The sequence below is a fragment of the Silurus meridionalis genome, chromosome 19, assembly GCF_014805685.1.
Source record: "Silurus meridionalis isolate SWU-2019-XX chromosome 19, ASM1480568v1, whole genome shotgun sequence".
In the NCBI taxonomy this organism is placed as follows: Eukaryota; Metazoa; Chordata; class Actinopteri; order Siluriformes; family Siluridae; genus Silurus; species Silurus meridionalis.
This window is the reverse complement of record NC_060902.1, coordinates 373645-394376: the sequence shown is the minus strand read 5'-3', so window position 1 is coordinate 394376 and position 20732 is coordinate 373645. Positions and strand designations below refer to the sequence as shown.

At 44.9% G+C, this 20732-nt stretch overlaps 3 protein-coding genes across 5 annotated transcripts in view; 1 reads left to right on the top strand and 2 right to left on the bottom strand.

Annotated features, from left to right (window-relative positions):
- The first annotated feature begins 1816 nt into the window (after positions 1-1816).
- On the top strand, positions 1817-11990 carry LOC124402403 (ly6/PLAUR domain-containing protein 1-like). The gene is made up of 4 exons (XM_046875409.1): positions 1817-1845; positions 1953-2042; positions 7249-7386; positions 11554-11990. The coding sequence occupies exons 2-4, from the start codon at positions 1991-1993 to the stop codon at positions 11799-11801; spliced, it is 438 nt and encodes a 145-aa protein (XP_046731365.1). The 5' UTR covers positions 1817-1845; positions 1953-1990; the 3' UTR covers positions 11802-11990.
- A 294-nt stretch (positions 11991-12284) lies between these two features.
- tegt (testis enhanced gene transcript (BAX inhibitor 1)) lies at positions 12285-19509 on the bottom strand. Of its 2 annotated transcripts, none has more exons than XM_046875053.1 (10): positions 19361-19509; positions 15043-15134; positions 14838-14946; positions 14568-14688; positions 14393-14441; positions 14109-14206; positions 13943-14022; positions 13722-13822; positions 13508-13583; positions 12285-13065 (listed from the first exon to the last, which is right to left on the bottom strand). In XM_046875053.1, the coding sequence occupies exons 2-10, from the start codon at positions 15096-15098 to the stop codon at positions 13042-13044; spliced, it is 714 nt and encodes a 237-aa protein (XP_046731009.1). In that variant the 5' UTR covers positions 15099-15134; positions 19361-19509; the 3' UTR covers positions 12285-13041. The 2 variants fall into 2 exon arrangements, with proteins under 2 accessions (XP_046731009.1, XP_046731008.1); XM_046875052.1 differs by having other exon boundaries at positions 15043-15127; positions 19338-19490.
- Positions 19510-20164: 655 nt separating this feature from the next.
- Positions 20165-20732, bottom strand: part of avil (advillin) — a 16915-nt gene continuing 16347 nt past the window's right edge. For both annotated transcript variants that reach the window (XM_046875050.1, XM_046875051.1), the window contains one exon: positions 20165-20669. In XM_046875050.1, the coding sequence (XP_046731006.1) occupies positions 20556-20669 (114 nt within the window). In that variant the 3' untranslated portion in view covers positions 20165-20555. The remainder of the gene's footprint in view (positions 20670-20732) is intronic.

Below are 20732 nucleotides of genomic sequence, written 5' to 3'. Positions count from 1 at the left end.
GTATTGAGGTGTGAGGGTTTTATGAGTGTGTTTTGTGTGAGTGTTGTGTTGATGTGTGAGTGTTGTGTGTAATGAGGTGTGAGGTTGTATAAGTGTGTGTGTTGTGTGAGTGTTGTGTTGATGTGTGTATTGATGTTTAAGTGTGTTGATGTGTGTATTGAGGTGTGAGGGTTGTATGAGTGTGTGTTGTGTGAGTGTTGTGTTGATGTGTGTATTGATGTATGAGTGTTGTGTTGCTGTGTGTATTGAGGTGTGAGGTTGTATGAGTGTGTGTTGTGTGAGTTGTGTTGATGTGTATTGAGGTGTAAGTGTTTTGTTGATGTGTTAATTGATGTGCGAGGTTGTATTAGTGTGTGTGTGTGTGTGTGTGTGTGTGTTGTGTGAGTGTTGATGTGTGTATTGAGGTGTGAGGTGTACAAGTGTGTGTGTTGTGTTGATGTGTATTGATGTGTGAGTATTGTGTTGATGTGTAAGTGTTGATGTGTATTGAGGTGTGAGGGTTGTATGAGTGTGTGTTGTGAGTGTTGTGTTGATGTGTGAGTGTTGTGTGTAATGAGGTGTGAGGTTGTATAAGTGTGTGTTGTGTGAGTGTTGTGTTGATGTGTATTGATGTGTGAGTGTTGATGTGTGTATTGAGGTGTGAGGGTTGTATAAGTGTGTGTGTTGTGTGAGTGTTGTGTTGATGTGTATTGATGTATGAGTGTTGTGTTGATGTGTGTATTGAGGTGTGAGGGTTGTATGAGTGTGTGTGTTGTGTGAGTGGTGTGTTGATGTGTATTGATGTTTAAGTATGTTAATGTGTGTATTAATGTGTGTGTTGTGTTGATGTGTATTGATGTGTGAGTGTTGTGTTGCTGTGTGTATTGAGGTGTGAGGTGTACAAGTGTGTGTGTTGTGTTGATGTGTGTATTGATGTGTGAGTATTGTGTTGATGTGTGTTGATGTGTGTATTGAGGTGTGAGGGTTTTATGAGTGTGTTTTGTGTGAGTGTTGTGTTGATGTGTTGATGTGTGAGTGTTGTGTGTAATGAGGTGTGAGGTTGTATAAGTGTGTGTTGTGTGAGTGTTGTGTTGATGTGTGTATTGATGTATGAGTGTTGTGTTGATGTGTGTATTGAGGTGTGAGGGTTGTATGAGTGTGTGTTGTGTGAGTGTTGTGTTGATGTGTGTATTGATGTATGAGTGTTGTGTTGATGTGTGTATTGAGGTGTGAGGGTTGTATGAGTGTGTGTGTTGTGTGAGTTGTGTTGATGTGTATTGAGGTGTAAGTGTTTTGTTGATGTGTTAATTGATGTGCGAGGGTTGTATTAGTGTGTGTGTGTGTGTGTTTAGATGTGTGTTCACATGGTATAATCATATTGTGAGTTGCGCGCGCACACACACACACACACACACACACACACACACACACACACACACACACACACAGATCAAGGATGAAAGTAAATGAGAAACGAGTGCAGTTCTTTTATTACATTTTTGCCTGAAAACACTCAGCACACTCGTCCACTTATTCTGTTCATCCTTAACCTTTCTCTCAATCTACATCTCTCTCTTTCTCTCTGACACACACACATTTTTCCTTTTCTTCCTCTGTATTGTGTCAGTTGTGTTTCTTTATCCATCTGTCCTTTTTACATTTTCTTACTCTTCCTCCTCTCAGGTTCAGATGTGTTTTCCTCCTGAGCTCTACCTTAATGCGTCACTCTCTCTCTCTTTCTTTTTCTCTTTCTTTTTTCAATTCAATTCAAGTAATTTCTCCCTCCCTCCCTCTCTCCCTCCCTCTTATTTCCTCCCTTTATCTCTTAACCCGCCCCCCTCTCTCTCACTCTTCCTCCTGCTTAAGGTCTGTGTTCTCTCTGTGACTCTCCAGTCACTCTGTCAGACAGACGCACATCTCATCTCTCCGTATCACTCTTTTTTCTCTCTCTCTCTCTCTATGATGATGGACAGATGACTGTCTCTGAAGTGGTTGATGGATTTAAAGGAAGATGACATCATTGTGTTTCTTTACCTGTCTGTGTGTCAACATCTTCTCTACAGGTAAAACTCCACATCATACCGCTCTTTCTAGCTCTCTCTCTCCTCTCTCTCTCTCTCTCCCTTTCCTCTCTCTCTCTGTCCGATACTCCAACTTTCAGAAAAGAAGCAGAAGATGAGTTGTGTGTGGCGTGTGAGAGCACTGAGCACTAGCTGTGTGTGAGTAATTTGAGAGAGAGAGAGAGAGAGAGAGAGAGAGATGTTGTATTTGTATATATATTTATGTTTGTGTTTTATTTGATAGTGATTATAACAGTATGATGGTGTGAGTGTAATGAAGGTTGTTAAGTGTGAAACACACCGCAGCGCTGTGATACTCATCCTCCATCCCCGAGCACATATTACAACCACCATCAACACCAACAACCACAAACACCACCACCAACCAACAAGTACCACCCACCAACCAACACCAACACTGACCACCATCACCAACCAACAAGTACTACCACCATCAACACCAACCAACTCCAACCATTACCAACAACTCCAACACCACCACCAACTAACACCATCAACATCTTTAACCAACAACCACAAACATGAACCAACACCACCACCACCAACACCATCAAAATTACCAACCAACACCCACCAACATGAACCACCACCACCCACCACCGAACACAATCAAAATCACCAACCACCAACACAAACCAACACCACCCACCACCACCACCAACCAACACTATCAAAATCACCAACTAACAACCACCAACACGAACCAACACCACCCACCACCACCCAACACTATCAAAATCGCCAACCACCAACACGAACCACCACCACCACCACCACCACCACCAACACCACCAAAATCACTAACTAACAACCACCAACACAAACCAACACCAACCAACACCATAAAAATCACCCACCACCAACAACCACAAACACCATCAAAATCACCAACCAACACCACTAACATAACCATCACCAACCAACAGCAGCAACCACCATGTGGCCAGAGCATGTTACTGCATCAGACATTGCCTTCGCTAATTTACACACCTCTATAATGCTACTCTCAGTAACCTCTGACTGTCGAAGGCGTATATCATTAGCTCCTGTGTGAAAAATCTTCGAGAACTTGTGCTTTCCTAAAAACCTAAGCTGACCTGCTGACCCTAGCTCCTGTTATACGCCCGACCTGTGCTGCTGGTGCTCCTAAAGGTCTTGCTAATTTCACGTGCCTCAGAGTCTCCTATATCCAGAGCTCTTTCAGGTTTCTCAGTGGGTGCTTCACTGAGGAGAGCAAACCTGTTGGACACGTAAAGTGGAGAGGAATGGTACTCCTGTAGGCGAGCCTCAGCGTTAGCCGTCACCCATTCGCCCCGCTGCGAGGGCTCTAATGCCGGGTCCGGGGGAATGCTAACTCCACTCAGGACCTCCAGACTTTCCCCTGCAGGACCTGGACTACTCTCGCACTCACTACTTCTCTCTAGACTCTGGATGTTCCTCTAATGCTAAGATATTCTCTGTCAAAGAGCAAACTGGCTTACACTTCTCACAGATAAAATTATCGCTAGTGACGGAGAAAGACTGACTAAACATGTCGCACTTCACACACTGAATGAACTGGATTTTCACCATAGCGGAGAAATTACGTACCTTAATGTAGTGACTGTAGTGTGTGTTCGTAGTTCTGATGGGAATGTTCTCCACTTACTGCTTTCAATCCCTCTAACAGGGAATAAAGCGCTCTTCCAAAGCAAAAAGAGAAACGTAGCTGATGGAATGTAGAGAATACAGGAAATCAAAATGATCATTTAAGATTATTTAAAGGAAGAAAGATAGAAAATAGTAAAAATGTAAATGCAGACAATAAATTACACTCTGGTGCATCAACTAATTACAAATATTTTCTCAGGATTCTTTTTCCTCCACATGCTCTTCATCCAGATGGGGCTTCACCAATACCACAACCACCAACACCACAACAAACCATCAACACCACAACCACCAACACCAACCACCAAACAACAACAAAACACCACCACCACCAACACCACCAACACACCACCAACACCACCACCACCAAAACCAACAACATACCACCAACACCACCACCACCACCAACACCAACACACCACCAACACCACCACCAACACCAACACACCACCAACACCAACACCAAAACCAACAACATACCACCACCACCACCAAACTCCAACACACCACCAACACCACCACCAACACCAACACACCACCAACACCACCAAAACCAACAACATACCACCAACACCACCACCAAAACCAACAACATACCACCAACACCAACACCACCACCAACAACCACAAACACCATCAAAATCACCAACCAACACCACTAACATAACCATCACCAACCAACAGCAGCAACCACCATGTGGCCAGAGCATGTTACTGCATCAGACATTGCCTTCGCTAATTTACACACCTCTATAATGCTACTCTCAGTAACCTCTGACTGTCGAAGGCGTATATCATTAGCTCCTGTGTGAAAAATCTTCGAGAACTTGTGCTTTCCTAAAACCTAAGCTGACCTGCTGACCCTAGCTCCTGTTATACGCCCGACCTGTGCTGCTGGTGCTCCTAAAGGTCTTGCTAATTTCACGTGCCTCAGAGTCTCCTATATCCAGAGCTCTTTCAGGTTTCTCAGTGGGTGCTTCACTGAGGAGAGCAAACCTGTTGGACACGTAAAGTGGAGAGGAATGGTACTCCCGTAGGCGAGCCTCAGCGTTAGCCGTCACCCATTCGCCCCGCTGCGAGGGCTCTAATGCCGGGTCCGGGGAATGCTAACTCCACTCAGGACCTCCAGACTTTCCCTGCAGGACCTGGACTACTCTCGCACTCACTACTTCTCTCTAGACTCTGGATGTTCCTCTAATGCTAAGATATTCTCTGTCAAAGAGCAAACTGGCTTACACTTCTCACAGATAAAATTATCGCTAGTGACGGAGAAAGACTGACTAAACATGTCGCACTTCACACACTGAATGAACTGGATGTTCACCATAGCGGAGAAATTACGTACCTTAATGTAGTGACTGTAGTGTGTGTTCGTAGTTCTGATGGGAATGTTCTCCACTTACTGCTTTCAATCCCTCTAACAGGGAATAAAGCGCTCTTCCAAAGCAAAAAGAGAAACGTAGCTGATGGAATGTAGAGAATACAGGAAATCAAAATGATCATTTAAGATTATTTAAAGGAAGAAAGATAGAAAATAGTAAAAATGTAAATGCAGACAATAAATTACACTCTGGTGCATCAACTAATTACAAATATTTTCTCAGGATTCTTTTTCCTCCACATGCTCTTCATCCAGATGGGGCTTCACCAATACCACAACCACCAACACCACAACAAACCATCAACACCACAACCACCAACACCAACCACCAAACAACAACAAAACACCACCACCACCAACACCACCAACACACCACCACCACCAAAACCACCAACATACCACCAACACCACCACCACCACCACCAACACCAACACCACCAACACCACCAACACACCACCAACACCAACACCAAAACCAACAACATACCACCACCACCACCAAACTCCAACACACCACCACCACCACCAACACCAACACACCACCAACACCACCACCAACACCAACACACCACCAACACCACCACCACCAAAACCAACAACATACCACCAACACCAACACCACCACCACCCCCAACAACCACCAACACCACAACCACCAACACCACACCACCAACTCAGAGAGAGCGAGATTGAAGATTTAAAGTTTGCTTTATTGCATGATAAATATGGACATTCGTATTGCCAAAGAATAAAACACACAGACACACAATCAGAACTAATAATACACTATAGTAATACTGTATATAATCTATAAAATACTGTAATATAACTAAAACTATATCGTTAAAAATAAAATAATTAAAATAAATACATATAAAATACTATAATAATAAAATAAAAATAAAAAGTAAAAGAACGAAAAAAAGAGATGTATATAAGTGTGTGTGTGTGTGTGTGTGTGTGTTGTGTGTTGTGCACACTAGATGACGTGGTCACACACTGTCCCTCACCTGGTAGCAGGTGTGTATGTAGTGGGCTGTCAGTGTGCAGGTCTCTGTTCCCCCAGTAGGTGGTGCAGTTTGTTGGGGGCTGAGAGGGAGTTATAATTGGGGATGATGGTTGATGTTGGTGAAGAATTGGGTTTGAATGTGGTTGTATTTGATGCGTTCAGTGAGGAAGTTCAGTTCTGCCACTGCTGTGTTCAGTAAACACTGCTGGCAGAGTCTCTGCTCTCAGGGCAAACAGGACTGTGTGTGTCTCCCCGTCTGTCTCCACGTCTCCCGTTTTAGTGTCTAATAGTGGGGTGTGTGTGTGTGTGTGTGTGTGTGTGTGTGTGTGTGTGTGTGTGTGTGTTTTAGTGAATATGATTGTGGGTCGCTCTCTTTTAGATGTTGCCAGAACTTGATTGCCCTTTTTGTTTTGGATGTTTAGGAGAGAAAGAGTGAGAGAGAGAGAGAGAGAGAGAGAGAGAGAGAGAGAGAGAGAGAGAGAGAGAGAGAGAGAGAGAGAGAGCGTTAAGTGTAAACCTGCAGTAGAGTGGATGCTAGTAAGTGTAAGAAGGTGCTAGCTCCCCCTGGTGTTGAGATGAGGAACTCATGAGGATCTCAGGTGCAGTTGATGAGTGCTGGATGCAGAGCGACTGGTCAGTTTTGTGATCACAGAGGTAATCATTTAGTAATCACTCAGTCTCACTCTGACCTCCAGCTGCTGCTGACCTTGAAAACATTTTATTATTATAATAAAAACAAAAAGATTATTCAATATACTGTAGAATTTTAGGTAAAAAAAAAACAATTCTTTTATAATAAATAAGAAAAAAATGTTACAGGAAGTAAAACATTAATATTCAATAGTAAACTTTTATTACTTTTATAAATTTCTGTTTAAAACTTTTACTGATGTCAGAATCCTTAATGTTTATATCATTTATATCCATTTACAGCAACATAACACAATGCAATAATCTCTACTTAAACACACACACACACACACACACACACAGGGAGAGAGCTTGCTTGTATTATATAACACCTTCACTGTGCAAACACACATCTGTGCATGCTGTATAATGTAACGTTAATGTAATGTGTAATAATGTGTAATAATGTGTGTGTGTGTGTGTGTGTGTGTGTGTGTGTGTGTGTGTGTGTGTGTTAGTGTGGACATTACAGATGCAATGTTATCAGTGTGAGGAGACATTGCTGAATAATGATTGTTCTGCTGCGACCTTCATTGTGAACTGTACAGCAAACATTCAGGACGCGTGTCAGAAGGAGGTGATGGAGAACACACACGGTGAGTATTTCACACACACACACACACACACACACACACACACACACACACACACACACACACACACAAATCTCTGTACTAATATCTCATTTGAAGTCGTTAAAATGAAATCACCTTAAACCTGTTCTCATGCTACTGTTCATCACTTCTACTGATTCAGTGGTTGATGAGTCACTGATCATGTGATCGTCCAATTAAACGCTGCCCGAAATCAATAAAATACTGATAGTGTCAGAAAAACTACACATTCAGCTGCAGATCAACAATTTACCCTGCTACAGCGCTCAGTTACACTCTAATGAGACTCCGTTACACTCTAATGAGACTCCGTTACACTTTAATGAGACTCCGTTACTGTCTGAGACACTGTTACACTCTAATGAGACTCCGTTACACTTTAATGAGACACTGTTACTGTCTAATGAGACTCCGTTACAGTCTGAGACACTGTTACACTCTAATGAGACACTGTTACTGTCTAATGAGAGTCTGTTACAGTCTAATGAGACTCCGTTACACTCTAATGAGACTCCGTTACAGTCTGAGACACTGTTTTACTTTAATGAGACGCCGTTACAGTCTAATGAGACGCCGTTACACTCTAATGAGACGCTGTTACAGTCTGAGACACTGTTACTGTCTAATGAGACTCTGTTACACTCTAATGAGACTCTGTTACACTCTAATGAGACACTGTTACACTCTAATGAGACACTGTTACACTCTAATGAGATACCGTTACTGTCTATTGAGACTCCGTTACACTCAAATGAGACTCAGTTACAGTCTGAGACACTGTTACTGCCTAATGAGACACTGTTACACTCTAATTAAACTCTGTTACAGTATAATGAGACACCGTTACAGTCTAATAAGACTCTGTTACAGTCTGATACACTGTTACACTCTAATGAGACGCCGTTACACTCTAATGAGACGCCGTTACACTCTAATGAGACGCCGTTACACTCTAATGAGACACTGTTACTGTCTAATGAGACACTGTTACACTCTAATGAGACACTGTTACACTCTAATGAGACGCGTTACAGTCTGAGACACTGTTACTGTCTAATGAGACACTGTTACACTCTAATGAGACTCCGTTACAGTATGAGACACTGTTACACTCCAATGAGACACCGTTACTGTCTAATGAGACACCGTTACTGTCTAATGAGACTCTGTTACAGTCTAATGAGACGCCGTTACACTCTAATGAGACGCCGTTACTGTCTAATGAGACACAGTTACTGTCTAATGAGACACCGTTACACTCTAATGAGACACTGTTACACTCTAATGAGACACCGTTACTGTCTGTTGAGACTCTGTTACACTAATGAGACGCTGTTACAGTCTGAGACACTGTTACTGTCTAATGAGACACTGTTACTGTCTAATGAGACTCTGTTACACTCTAATGAGACACTGTTACACTCTAATGAGACACTGTTACACTCTAATGAGATACCGTTACTGTCTATTGAGACTCCGTTACACTCAAATGAGACTCAGTTACAGTCTGAGACACTGTTACTGCCTAATGAGACACTGTTACACTCTAATTAAACTCTGTTACAGTATAATGAGACACCGTTACAGTCTAATAAGACTGTTACAGTCTGAGACGCCGTTACACTCTAATGAGACGCCGTTACACTCTAATGAGACGCCGTTACACTCTAATGAGACGCCGTTACACTCTAATGAGACACTGTTACTGTCTAATGAGACACTGTTACACTCTAATGAGACACTGTTACACTCTAATGAGACGCCGTTACAGTCTGAGACACTGTTACTGTCTAATGAGACTCTGTTACACTCTAATGAGACTCCGTTACAGTATGAGACACTGTTACACTCCAGTGAGACACCGTTACTGTCTAATGAGACACCGTTACTGTCTAATGAGACTCCGTTACAGTCTAATGAGACGCCGTTACACTCTAATGAGACGCCGTTACTGTCTAATGAGACACAGTTACTGTCTAATGAGACACCGTTACACTCTAATGAGACACTGTTACACTCTAATGAGACACCGTTACTGTCTGTTGAGACTCTGTTACACTAATAAGACACTGTTACAGTCTGAGACACTGTTACTGCCTAATGAGACACTGTTACTGTCTAATGAGACACTGTTACTGTCTAATGAGACACTGTTACACTCTAATGAGACACTGTTACAGTATAATGAGACACCGTTACAGTCTAATAAGACTCTGTTACAGTCTGAGACACTGTTACACTCTAATGAGATTCTGTTACAGTATGAGACTGTTACAGTCTAATGAGACTCTGTTACAGTCCGAGACACCGTTACAGTCTAATGAGACACCTTTACAGTCTAATGAGACTCTGTTACAGTCTGAGACACTGTTTTACTTTAATGAGACGCCGTTACAGTCTAATAAGACTGTTACAGTCTGAGACACTGTTACACTCTAATGAGACTGTTACAGTATGAGACTGTTACAGTCTAATGAGACTCTGTTACAGTCTGAGACACCGTTACAGTCTAATGAGACACTGTTACAGTCTATAAGACTCTGTTACACTCTAACGAGACACCATTACAGTCTAATGAGACTCTGTTACACTCTAATGAGACACTGTTACTGCTTAATGAGACTTTGTAATTTTTTTTGCCTTTTGCTTTGCTTACGGCACGCATTTGCAGTGGCATCGTTTCGATACACTTCTGCAACCTTACAGCATTATTAGCAGTAATTCTTTACCAAGATCTTGTATTGATGATGGGAGAACTCTTCTCCAGTACATCCCAAAGATTCTCAATGGTGTTAAGGTCTGGACTTTGTGGTGTTTAATCCATGTGTGAAAATCATCTCATGCTCCCTGGAGCACTCTTTCATGATTTGAGCCAGATGAATCCTGGGACTGTCATCTTGGAATTTGCCCATGCCATCAGGGAAGAAAAAAATCATTGATGGAATAACCTGGTCATTCAGTATATTTAGGTAGTCAGCTGACTATTCTTTGGGCACATAATGTTTCTGAACCTGACCGACTGCAGCAACCAGAGATCATAGCACTGCCCCCACAGGCTGGCATGAGAGGCACTAGGCATCAGAGGTACATCAGTTCATAACTCATTCTAATACAGTGTGTGTGTGTGTGTGTGTGTGTGTGTGTGTGTGTGTGTAACAGTAAGCAGTAGACACCAGTTAGGGCTAAATCTTATTACACTTATAACTCATGCAGTTTATAAGTGAAATAATGATTGGGTTTGGAATCTCCTCATCTCTCACTTTCATTCATTCAGATTTTCTCACATTATTTGCCTTCACTCCATCCACAGCAACCTTCACACCAAACACTTCACATCTCACTCAGAAGCCTGAATCAGGGGAATATAAATCTCTCATGCATATAAAACACCACCACATTAAACTCTAATCCACCATACATCCATTTCTCTTACACACACACACACACACACACACACACTCTAATCCACCATACATCCATTTCTCTCTCACACACACACACTCTAATCCACCATACATCCATTTCTCACACACACACACTCTAATCCACCATACATCCATTTATCTTACACACACACACACACACACTCTAATCCATCATACATCCATTTCTTACACACACACACACACACACACACACACACAAACTCCAATCCACCATACATCCATTTCTTACACACACACACACACACACACACAAACTCCAATCCACCATACATCCATTTCTTACACACACACACACACACACACACACACACACACACACACACACACACACACACACACACACACACACAAAATCTCAAATGATGCATAATTATATGGTCATGTATTGAGGGTAAGGAGAGAGCGACAGAGAGACACAACGACAGAATCACAGAAATATACAGAAAGAAATGGGTACAAATGTTTGTCATTAGGGTAACAGACCGACAGACAGACGGACAGATAGACAGGCAGACAGACTTCTAGCCGTCTCTTTCATGTGATGAGGTGAAAGGTGATGCCCAGGTGAGGGAATTTCATCCATCTGTTGTTAATGTTTAAAATAAAGTGAATAAATGTGTGTGTGTGTGTGTGTGTGTGTGTGAGTGAGAAAGAGAGTGATGTGATATCAGGTGTAGTAAGTGAAACGTGTTGTCCTGCTCAGGTGTGTATTACCGGAAGGCGTGTGCGTCCTACACCACGTGTCTGATCGCCTCAGCGGGGTATCAGCGCTTCTGCTCTCCAGGGCGTGTGGGTTCTGTGTGTATCAGCTGCTGTAACACCCCTCTGTGTAACGGGCCACGACCTCCACACACACACTCTACAGCACACACACACACCTACACACACAGCCAAATCCTCCTCTCCGTCCTCACGCTGACCGCTGTGGCCCCGCCCACCCTCACACCCTGACAGGAGGCGGAGTCACGTCTCCAAACTGGACCGTATTTCAAAGGACAGAATCAGCGCTGGATGAGTTTATACACAGAGGTGACGCACAGCACCGCTCACGTGACTCCACTCAGAACCACTCAAATAAACCACGTGATGGAGAAAAACAACGTTTTAATAAAGATACAAATTAAAATATATCCCAGTGTTGTGTGTGTGTGTGTGAGATTATAGTGTGCGTTTGTAATTATAGTGTGTGTGTGTGTGAGGAAGAATAACATCAGGAATGTGTGTGATTATAGTGTGTGTGAGATTATAGTGTGTGTGTGTGTGTGTGATTATAGTGTGTGTGTGTGTGTGTTTGATTATAGAGTGTGTGTGTGTTTGATTATAGAGTGTGTGTTTGTGTAAGTGTGTGATTATAGTGTGTGTGTGTTTGTGTGTGATTATAGTGTGTGTGTGGGTGTGTGTGTGTGTGAGATTAATTGACGATGCACCACAGCATTACATTGAATCACAGTTTATTGTTTGTTTGTTTGTTTATCTAAAATATGGCAAAATAATTGGCAGTAACGAGGGAAAGCAAACTAATCACTTCAGTTCACCTCCATAAAACTGATCAGCAGCAACACCTGACTAATCAATCAATCAATCATTTCCCCACCGATTACTAATAATTCACTGTTGGCATGTACAGCAGTTGAAATCATTATATTATGAACGCTATTATATTAGTTATTATAAAAGTTAAGAATAAAGTTTTAGTGAGAGAGAGAAGAACTGTACCTTCATATTGGCAGGGAGAAGATAATATAATAATATAGTAACTCTAAATTAATAGAAATTTAATAATTGGCAAAAACAATGCAGAAACGACACGTGCAATTCTATCTAGAAGAATGAAATCAACTGAAGTCAGATCCCTCGTCATATTTACAACAAACTGATCTTTACTCAATGTGTTGATTTTTATGTCCAGTATCACATTTAAAGTGTTTAAAGAATATATTTAAGAAACCTCACTGTCTTTAATCCTCATGGTAGGAATGAGGACCAGCATGTGTAAGTATGATACATTACTCAGGGTTACTGCACCACCTTAACATCCTAACTTTCAAAAACTAAAATAAAATTAAGACACTGGAGTACAAAATCAGAAAAATTCTCCAAATTATAATGAACTCTTAGACAAAAACATTTGTGATGCAATTAACTTGCAGCTTACAGATTCTTCCTTTAGCTTGGCTGAACGGTGGTGTGCTTACTTCTTCTCTTTCTTTTTATCCTGAAACAAATAAAGGAAATACAAAGAAATACGACAGATTATTTATTGGAACGGACTGAAAAAAATGTCAGAAATAAAATATATAAATAAAAATGAATAAATGATATCTTAAGACACTAAAATGTTTGAGTTCCTGATGTTTAGTCATTGATGAATCTATTTTGAATATATTTGGCACATTGTGTTCTTTTAGTCATTTTTTGGTTCATTATTCAGGTGAACTTTGGTTGTTGGTCTTGTAATTATTAAATATACATGTATAAATACTCCTTTTTTTCTACCCCAATAAACTGGAGACTCTCCACTTACAGAGCCCTGGGTGTGTGTGTGTGTGTGTGTGTGTGTGTGTGTGGTTCTTTGCCAAACTCATTTACCAGGAATCATATCAGACAAATGAATGGAAACATGCTTTATCCCATGTTTTTATGTGTGGTTTTAGTACCTTCTCGTTCATAGCCAGCAGGATCATGAGCTTTCTGAAGATGGTCACAAAGTCCAGAAAGAGATCCACACAATGCCTGCAGAGAAAATCATACACAGGTGTTATCAGCTCATCCCCTGGTTTCTATACAGTATCTAATGTTCTCCAGAACACCAGTGTAGAATAAATTGTAGATGATGCTGTCAGTCTCTCTCTCTCTCTCTCTCTCTCTCACCAGATGTAATCTTTATCTCCCATCTCTGCTTTCTCGATGATCAGCTGAGTGTCGAACAGCACAAAGCCACACATGATGGCCAGAGCCAAGTACATGTGCACCTGAACATACACACCAAACAGAAGAGTTTAACTACACACACACACACACACACACACACACACACACAGCTCAGGATTTAAATCTCTCCTCTAACACCAGAGTTATCCAGAGGTGCTTACCTTAAAGAGAGCAACAGAGCCCAGGAACATGTTCACCATAGAAACCAGCAGCAGGATGGACAGCCCTGACATCAGAGTACCTTTCAGAGGAAATACACTCATTATATATCTACACATCATACAAACACACTGAGACACACACGAGACAAACAGAGTTGATGTTTACCTCCTAGGAACAGATAACTCCTGCGCTGAGCATAAAGAGCACTCAAGGTGAAACAGAGGAAAATGACTGAGGTGCAGAGGAACGCTGTAACGATGATGCTACACACACACACACACACACACACACACACACACACACACACACACACACACCAAATAAATGTCATGCTGCATTCATTACTTAGTGAATGTGTGTGTTTAAACTCTTAACTTTTAAGGGTTAATGCAGTGTGTGTGTGTGTGTGTGTGTGTGTGTGTGTGTGTGTGTGTGTGTGTGTGTAATACCTTGGGTTAATGCTAATGACGTAATCCATGGCAGGTCCGAGTCCCACCCCTGTAACACACACACAGACAGGTAAATAATGAAACACTCAGGCACGTGTAGTTCAGTGTGTTACTGTAAATGCGGTGCACACAGTGTGTTGTGAGTGATGATGAGGAGGAGGAGGAGGAGGAGGACCTGTGAGGAAGGCAAATGCAGAGAGAATAGCGAGTCTCTTCTTCTCCGTCTCAGGGCTGTGAGGAGTCATGGAGAGCCACATCATCATCGCCAGAGAACCCAACACGGACAGCAGCCCACCCTATCGTATCACACACACACACACCAGTTTGAACTGAACTGAACCCATCCCTGAGCCCAAGCTCCACCCACTTTCTCAGGTATGGGTACACCTGTAATGGAAATTAAGTGCAGGTACTGATAGTTCTGATAGACTGGTGGATGTTTTACCTGTAGCAGACGTGTGACGACGTGAACATACGCTCCGGCCGCAGCCACGAACATGCACATGGATAAGCTGGCATACACATTCTTCAGGTGCTGCTGAGTGGAGCGTGAACTGAGGGGATATATATATATATATATATATAATTAATACACATAACTCAGCATTACAGACGAGCACAGACTCTAAACTTCTATGTGAGTGTCTTACATCTGGGAGAATTTGAAGAGGGCGTCGAAGTTGATGTTGCGGTCGAACACGTTCATCTTCCTGCTGTGTGGGTAAAATGGAACCCCTGCATGTGGGGAAACTTAATTTAGTTCATATTTTAAAATTCGCCATACCGACTCCCTCCTCTACCCACTCCCTCCTCTACCCACTCCCCGCCATACTGACTCCCTCCTCTACCGACTCCCTCCTCTACCCACACCCTCCTCTACCCACTCCCCGCCATACCGACTCCCTCCTCTACCCACTCCCCGCCATACTGACTCCCTCCTCTACCGACTCCCTCCTCTACCCACTCCCTCCTCTACCCTCCCGCCATACCACTCCCTCCTCTACCCACCCTCCTCTACCCACTCCCGCCATACCGACTCCCTCCTCTACCCACTCCCCGCCATACTGACTCCCTCCTCTACCGACTCCCTCCTCTACCCACACCCTCCTCTACCCACACCCTCCTCTACCCACTCCCCGCCATACCGACTCCCTCCTCTACCCACTCCCCGCCATACCGACTCCCTCCTCTACCCACTCCCCGCCATACCCACTCCTCCTCTACCCACTCCCGCCATACCGACTCCCGCCATACCCACTCCCTCCTCTACCCACTTCCCGCCATACCGACTCCTCCTCTACCCACTCCCTCCTCTACCCACTCCCGCCATACCGACTCCCGCCATACCCACTCCCTCCTCTACCCACTTCCCGCCATACCGACTCCCTCCTCTACCCACTCCCTCCTCTACCCACTCCCCGCCATACCGACTCCCCGCCATACCCACTCCCTCCTCTACCCACTTCCCGCCATACCCACTCCCATACCCACTCCCTCCTCTACCCACTCCCGCCATACCGACTCCCGCCATACCCACTCCTCCTCTACCCACTTCCCGCCATACCGACTCCCTCCTCTACCCACTCCCTCCTCTACCCACTCCCGCCATACCGACTCCCGCCATACCGACTCCCTCCTCTACCCACTTCCCGCCATACCGACTCCCTCCTCTACCCACTTCCCGCCATACCGACTCCCTCCTCTACCCACTTCCCGCCATACCGACTCCCTCCTCTACCCACTTCCCGCCATACCGACTCCTCCTCTACCCACTCCCGCCATACCGACTCCCTCCTCTACCCACTCCCGCCATACCCACTCCCGCCATACCGACTCCTCCTCTACCCACTCCCGCCATACCGACTCCCTCCTCTACCCACTCCCGCCATACCCACTCCTCCTCTACCCACTTCCCGCCATACCAACTCCCTCCTCTACCCACTCCCTCCTCTACCCACTCCCGCCATACCGACTCCCGCCATACCCACTCCCTCCTCTACCCACTTCCCGCCATACCCACTCCCTCCTCTACCCACTCCCGCCATACCCACTCCCTCCTCTACCCACTCTCCGCCATACCCACTCCCTCCTCTACCCACTTCCCGCCATACCAACTCCTCCTCTACCCACTCCCTCCTCTACCCACTCCCGCCATACCGACTCCCGCCATACCCACTCCCTCCTCTACCCACTTCCCGCCATACCCTCCCTCCTCTACCCACTTCCCGCCATACCACTCCCTCCTCTACCCACTCCCGCCATACCCACTCCTCCTCTACCCACTCCCGCCATACCCACTCCCTCCTCTACCCACTCCCTCCTCTACCCACTCCTCCTCTACCCACTCCCGCCATACCCACCCTCCTCTACCCACTCCCTCCTCTACCCACCCCGCCATACCGACTCCCTCCTCTACCCACTCCTCCTCTACCCACTCCCGCCATACCGACTCCCTCCTCTACCCACTCCCGCCATACCCACTCCCGCCATACCGACTCCCTCCTCTACCCACTCCCGCCATACCCACTCCCGCCAAACCCACTCCCTCCTCTACCCACTCCCGCCATACCCACTCCCTCCTCTACCCACTCCGCCATACCCACTCCCGCCATACCCACTCCCTCCTACCCACTCCCGCCATACCGACTCCCGCCATACCCACTCCCTCCTCTACCCACTTCCCGCCATACCGACTCCCTCCTCTACCCACTCCTCCTCTACCCACTCCCGCCATACCGACTCCCGCCATACCCACTCCCTCCTCTACCCACTCCCGCCATACCCACTCCTCCTCTACCCACTCCCTCCTCCACCCACTCCCGCCATACCCACTCCCTCCTCTACCCACTCCCGCCATACCCACTCCCATACCCACTCCCTCCTCTACCCACTCCCGCCATACCGACTCCCGCCATACCCACTCCCTCCTCTACCCACTTCCCGCCATACCGACTCCCTCCTCTACCCACTCCCTCCTCTACCCACTCCCGCCATACCGACTCCCGCCATACCGACTCCCTCCTCTACCCACTTCCCGCCATACCCACTCCCTCCTACCCACTCCCTCCATACCGACTCCCTCCTCTACCCACTTCCCGCCATACCGACTCCCTCCTCTACCCACTCCCGCCATACCGACTCCTCCTCTACCCACTCCCGCCATACCGACTCCCTCCTCTACCCACTCCCGCCATACCCACTCCCGCCATACCGACTCCCTCCTCTACCCACTCCCGCCATACCCACTCCCTCCTACCCACTCCCGCCATACCCACTCCTCCTCTACCCACTTCCCGCCATACCAACTCCCTCCTCTACCCACTCCCTCCTCTACCCACTCCTCTACCCACTCGCCATACCGACTCCCGCCATACCCACTCCTCCTCTACCCACTCCCGCCATACCGACTCCTCCTCTACCCACTCCTCCTCTACCCACTCCCGCCATACCGACTCCTCCTCTACCCACTCCCGCCATACCCACTCCCCGCCATACCGACTCCCTCCTCTACCCACTCCCTCCTCTACCCACCCCCGCCATACCCACTCCTCCTCTACCCACTCCCGCCATACCCACTCCTCCTCTACCCACTCCCGCCATACCCACTCCCGCCATACCCTCCCTCCTCTACCCACTCCCCGCCATACCCACTCCCTCCTCTACCCACTCCCCGCCATACCGACTCCCTCCTCTACCCACTCCCCGCCATACCCACTCCCCGCCATACCCACTCCCTCCTCTACCCACTCCCCGCCATTCCCACTCCCTCCATTACCCACTCCCCGCCATACCGACTCCCCGCCATAAGTGTGTGAGAGTGTGTGTTCAGTACTCGGTGAGTGTGTGTGTGTGTGTGTTCAGTACTCGGTGAGTGTGTGTGTGTGTGGTGTGTGTGTTCAGTACTGTGAGTGTGTGTGTTCAGTACTCAGTGTGTGTGTGTTCCGTACTCGGCGAGTGTGTGTGTTCCGTACTCGGCGAGTGTGTGTGTTCCGTACTCGGCGAGTGTGTGTGTTCCGTACTCGGTGAGTGTGTTCAGTACTCAGTGAGTGTGAGTGTGTGTTCAGTACTCAGTGAGTGTGAGTGTGTGTTCAGTACTCAGTGAGTGTGAGTTCAGTACTCAGTGAGTGTGTTCTTTCAGTACTCAGTGAGTGTGTTCAGTACTCAGTGAGTGTGTGAGAGTGTGTGTGTTCAGTACTCGGTGAGTGTGTGTGTGTGTTCAGTACTCGGTGAGTGTGTGTGTGTGTTCAGTACTCGGTGAGTGTGTGTGTGTTCAGTACTCGGTGAGTGTGTGTGTGTGTGTGTGTTTAGTACTCGGTGAGTGTGTGTGAGTGTTCAGTACTCGGTGAGTGTGTGTGTGTGTGTGTGTGTGTTCAGTACTCGGTGTGTGTGTTCAGTACTCGGTGAGTGTGTGTGTTCGGTACACGGAGTTTAAAGTGTATTATAGGTGAATGATTAACAAAAAGATGTTCGGATATGAAGAGCTGATCTGATAATCGGATGTGTGCAAAGTTCATATATACAAATATATATATATATATATATATATATATATATATATATATATATATATATATAAATATAAAACCGAGTGAAAACTGAACTATATTAACACTAATAACAATAACAATAATAATAAGCTTCGTGGGCGTTTACACCGCCGTTAGCATTAGCATTAGCCATGCTAGTTTCGGATTACTTCCTGGACCTGAGCCAGTACACACAGGTTATAGAGACTTGTGGCGCTTTAAAGCGAGGATTTATTCAGACATATTTCACTAGATCTTAATGCTGTACATCGTTTTAATGTGTTGTCAGATCAGTATTAGCAGCTAACCGCTAACAGACGTCACTGAGGCTTCTCGAATTTTCCTTACAAACAGCAGCGGATTCACATCACTGAAACTGATTTGATAATTGATAATAAAAGTGAAGTAAAGGCGCTTACCTGAGTGCTGAGTGTGTGTGTGTGTGTGTGTGAGTGTGTATAAGTGTGTGTTGGTCTCGGCCTCGCGGTGTTTTCGTAGCTGCGTAACTAGCCGTGAGTCAGAGCGTTGTGGACGACACTGCGCATGCGTACGCGGTGAAGGTTCCGACGTGACGACGCATAAACGTACGGGGCCTCGCGTTCCGACTGCGCATGCGTGAGTCGAGCCATCCGCGTGCAATAGGAAAATTGCACAATTATTAAATCATAATGAAGGTTTGGGTCAAACCTCCGGGAGAGGAATTTATTTTGTGTCATTAAATCGTTGTAAGCATTCTCTTTGTTTATATATTTATTTATTTTATTTATCATGTTGTACAGATACTTTAAACCTCCACAATAAAATACGGTCGTTTTTATTGTCATGCTTATGTAAATGAAATAGGAAGAAAGTGTGAAGCCACAGAGCCACTGCACTGTTCAGAACCTGTGTGTGTGTGTGTGTGTGTGTGCATAAGCTAGAAGCAATCATTTGCATACATTTGTTTCATTTTCCATCAGCATATATTTGCATTTCAGGTCAGACATGTGAGTGCAGAAAGCATAAATTACACTCTTTCATAAAACAAGTGACAACTCAATATTGTATAGTATTGTATATAAGTTCATTCATATATATATATATATATATATATATATATATATATATATATATATATATAGCTACACTAGAATATCACTAGAGCTACAGTAGGCCTACGTTTTATTCATATCAATGTTATATTACGAACAGAACATTTGTGTAGAATGTTTAATAAGATGCTTCAATTATTATGAGTATTACAACATCGTATCATTCTGTTTATTTATGATTATTAGACATTGAAGTTGTTATAAAAAAACACGAGGACTGTGCAGTTTTGCACTGATGGATAAATATACCCCATCAGGATGTTACTATAGCGTTAGAAAGCATGAAAAGTTCTGTAATCTGTAATAATCCCCATAAACCATGAGAGACAACAAATAAAATAAGATCCTCACTTTCTAATCAGCTATAATCCAGTATAATCCAGTACACATCTGATTCAGGCACGGCTAATCTAGTTTCTAAATCTGGAACGTTTACACACAGGTATAAAATAGTGCTGGATTCTTAACTCCCAACATGAACACTACCTGTATACAGCAGTGTAACTCCAACATCACTGAGAACATTAACACAAAAACACAAAGCGTTTAGAATAATCCATATTTCTTCTTGCTGTTCAGCTGTCTCCACTGCGGCAAGCCAGCAAACTCATCTTTAGACATCTGGAATACGGAGAAGAACTCCTCATTTGACAGATGTTTCTGTAGCACAGAAAGAGAGAGAGAGAGAGAGAGAGAGAGAGAGAGAGATAACTTTAATATTTT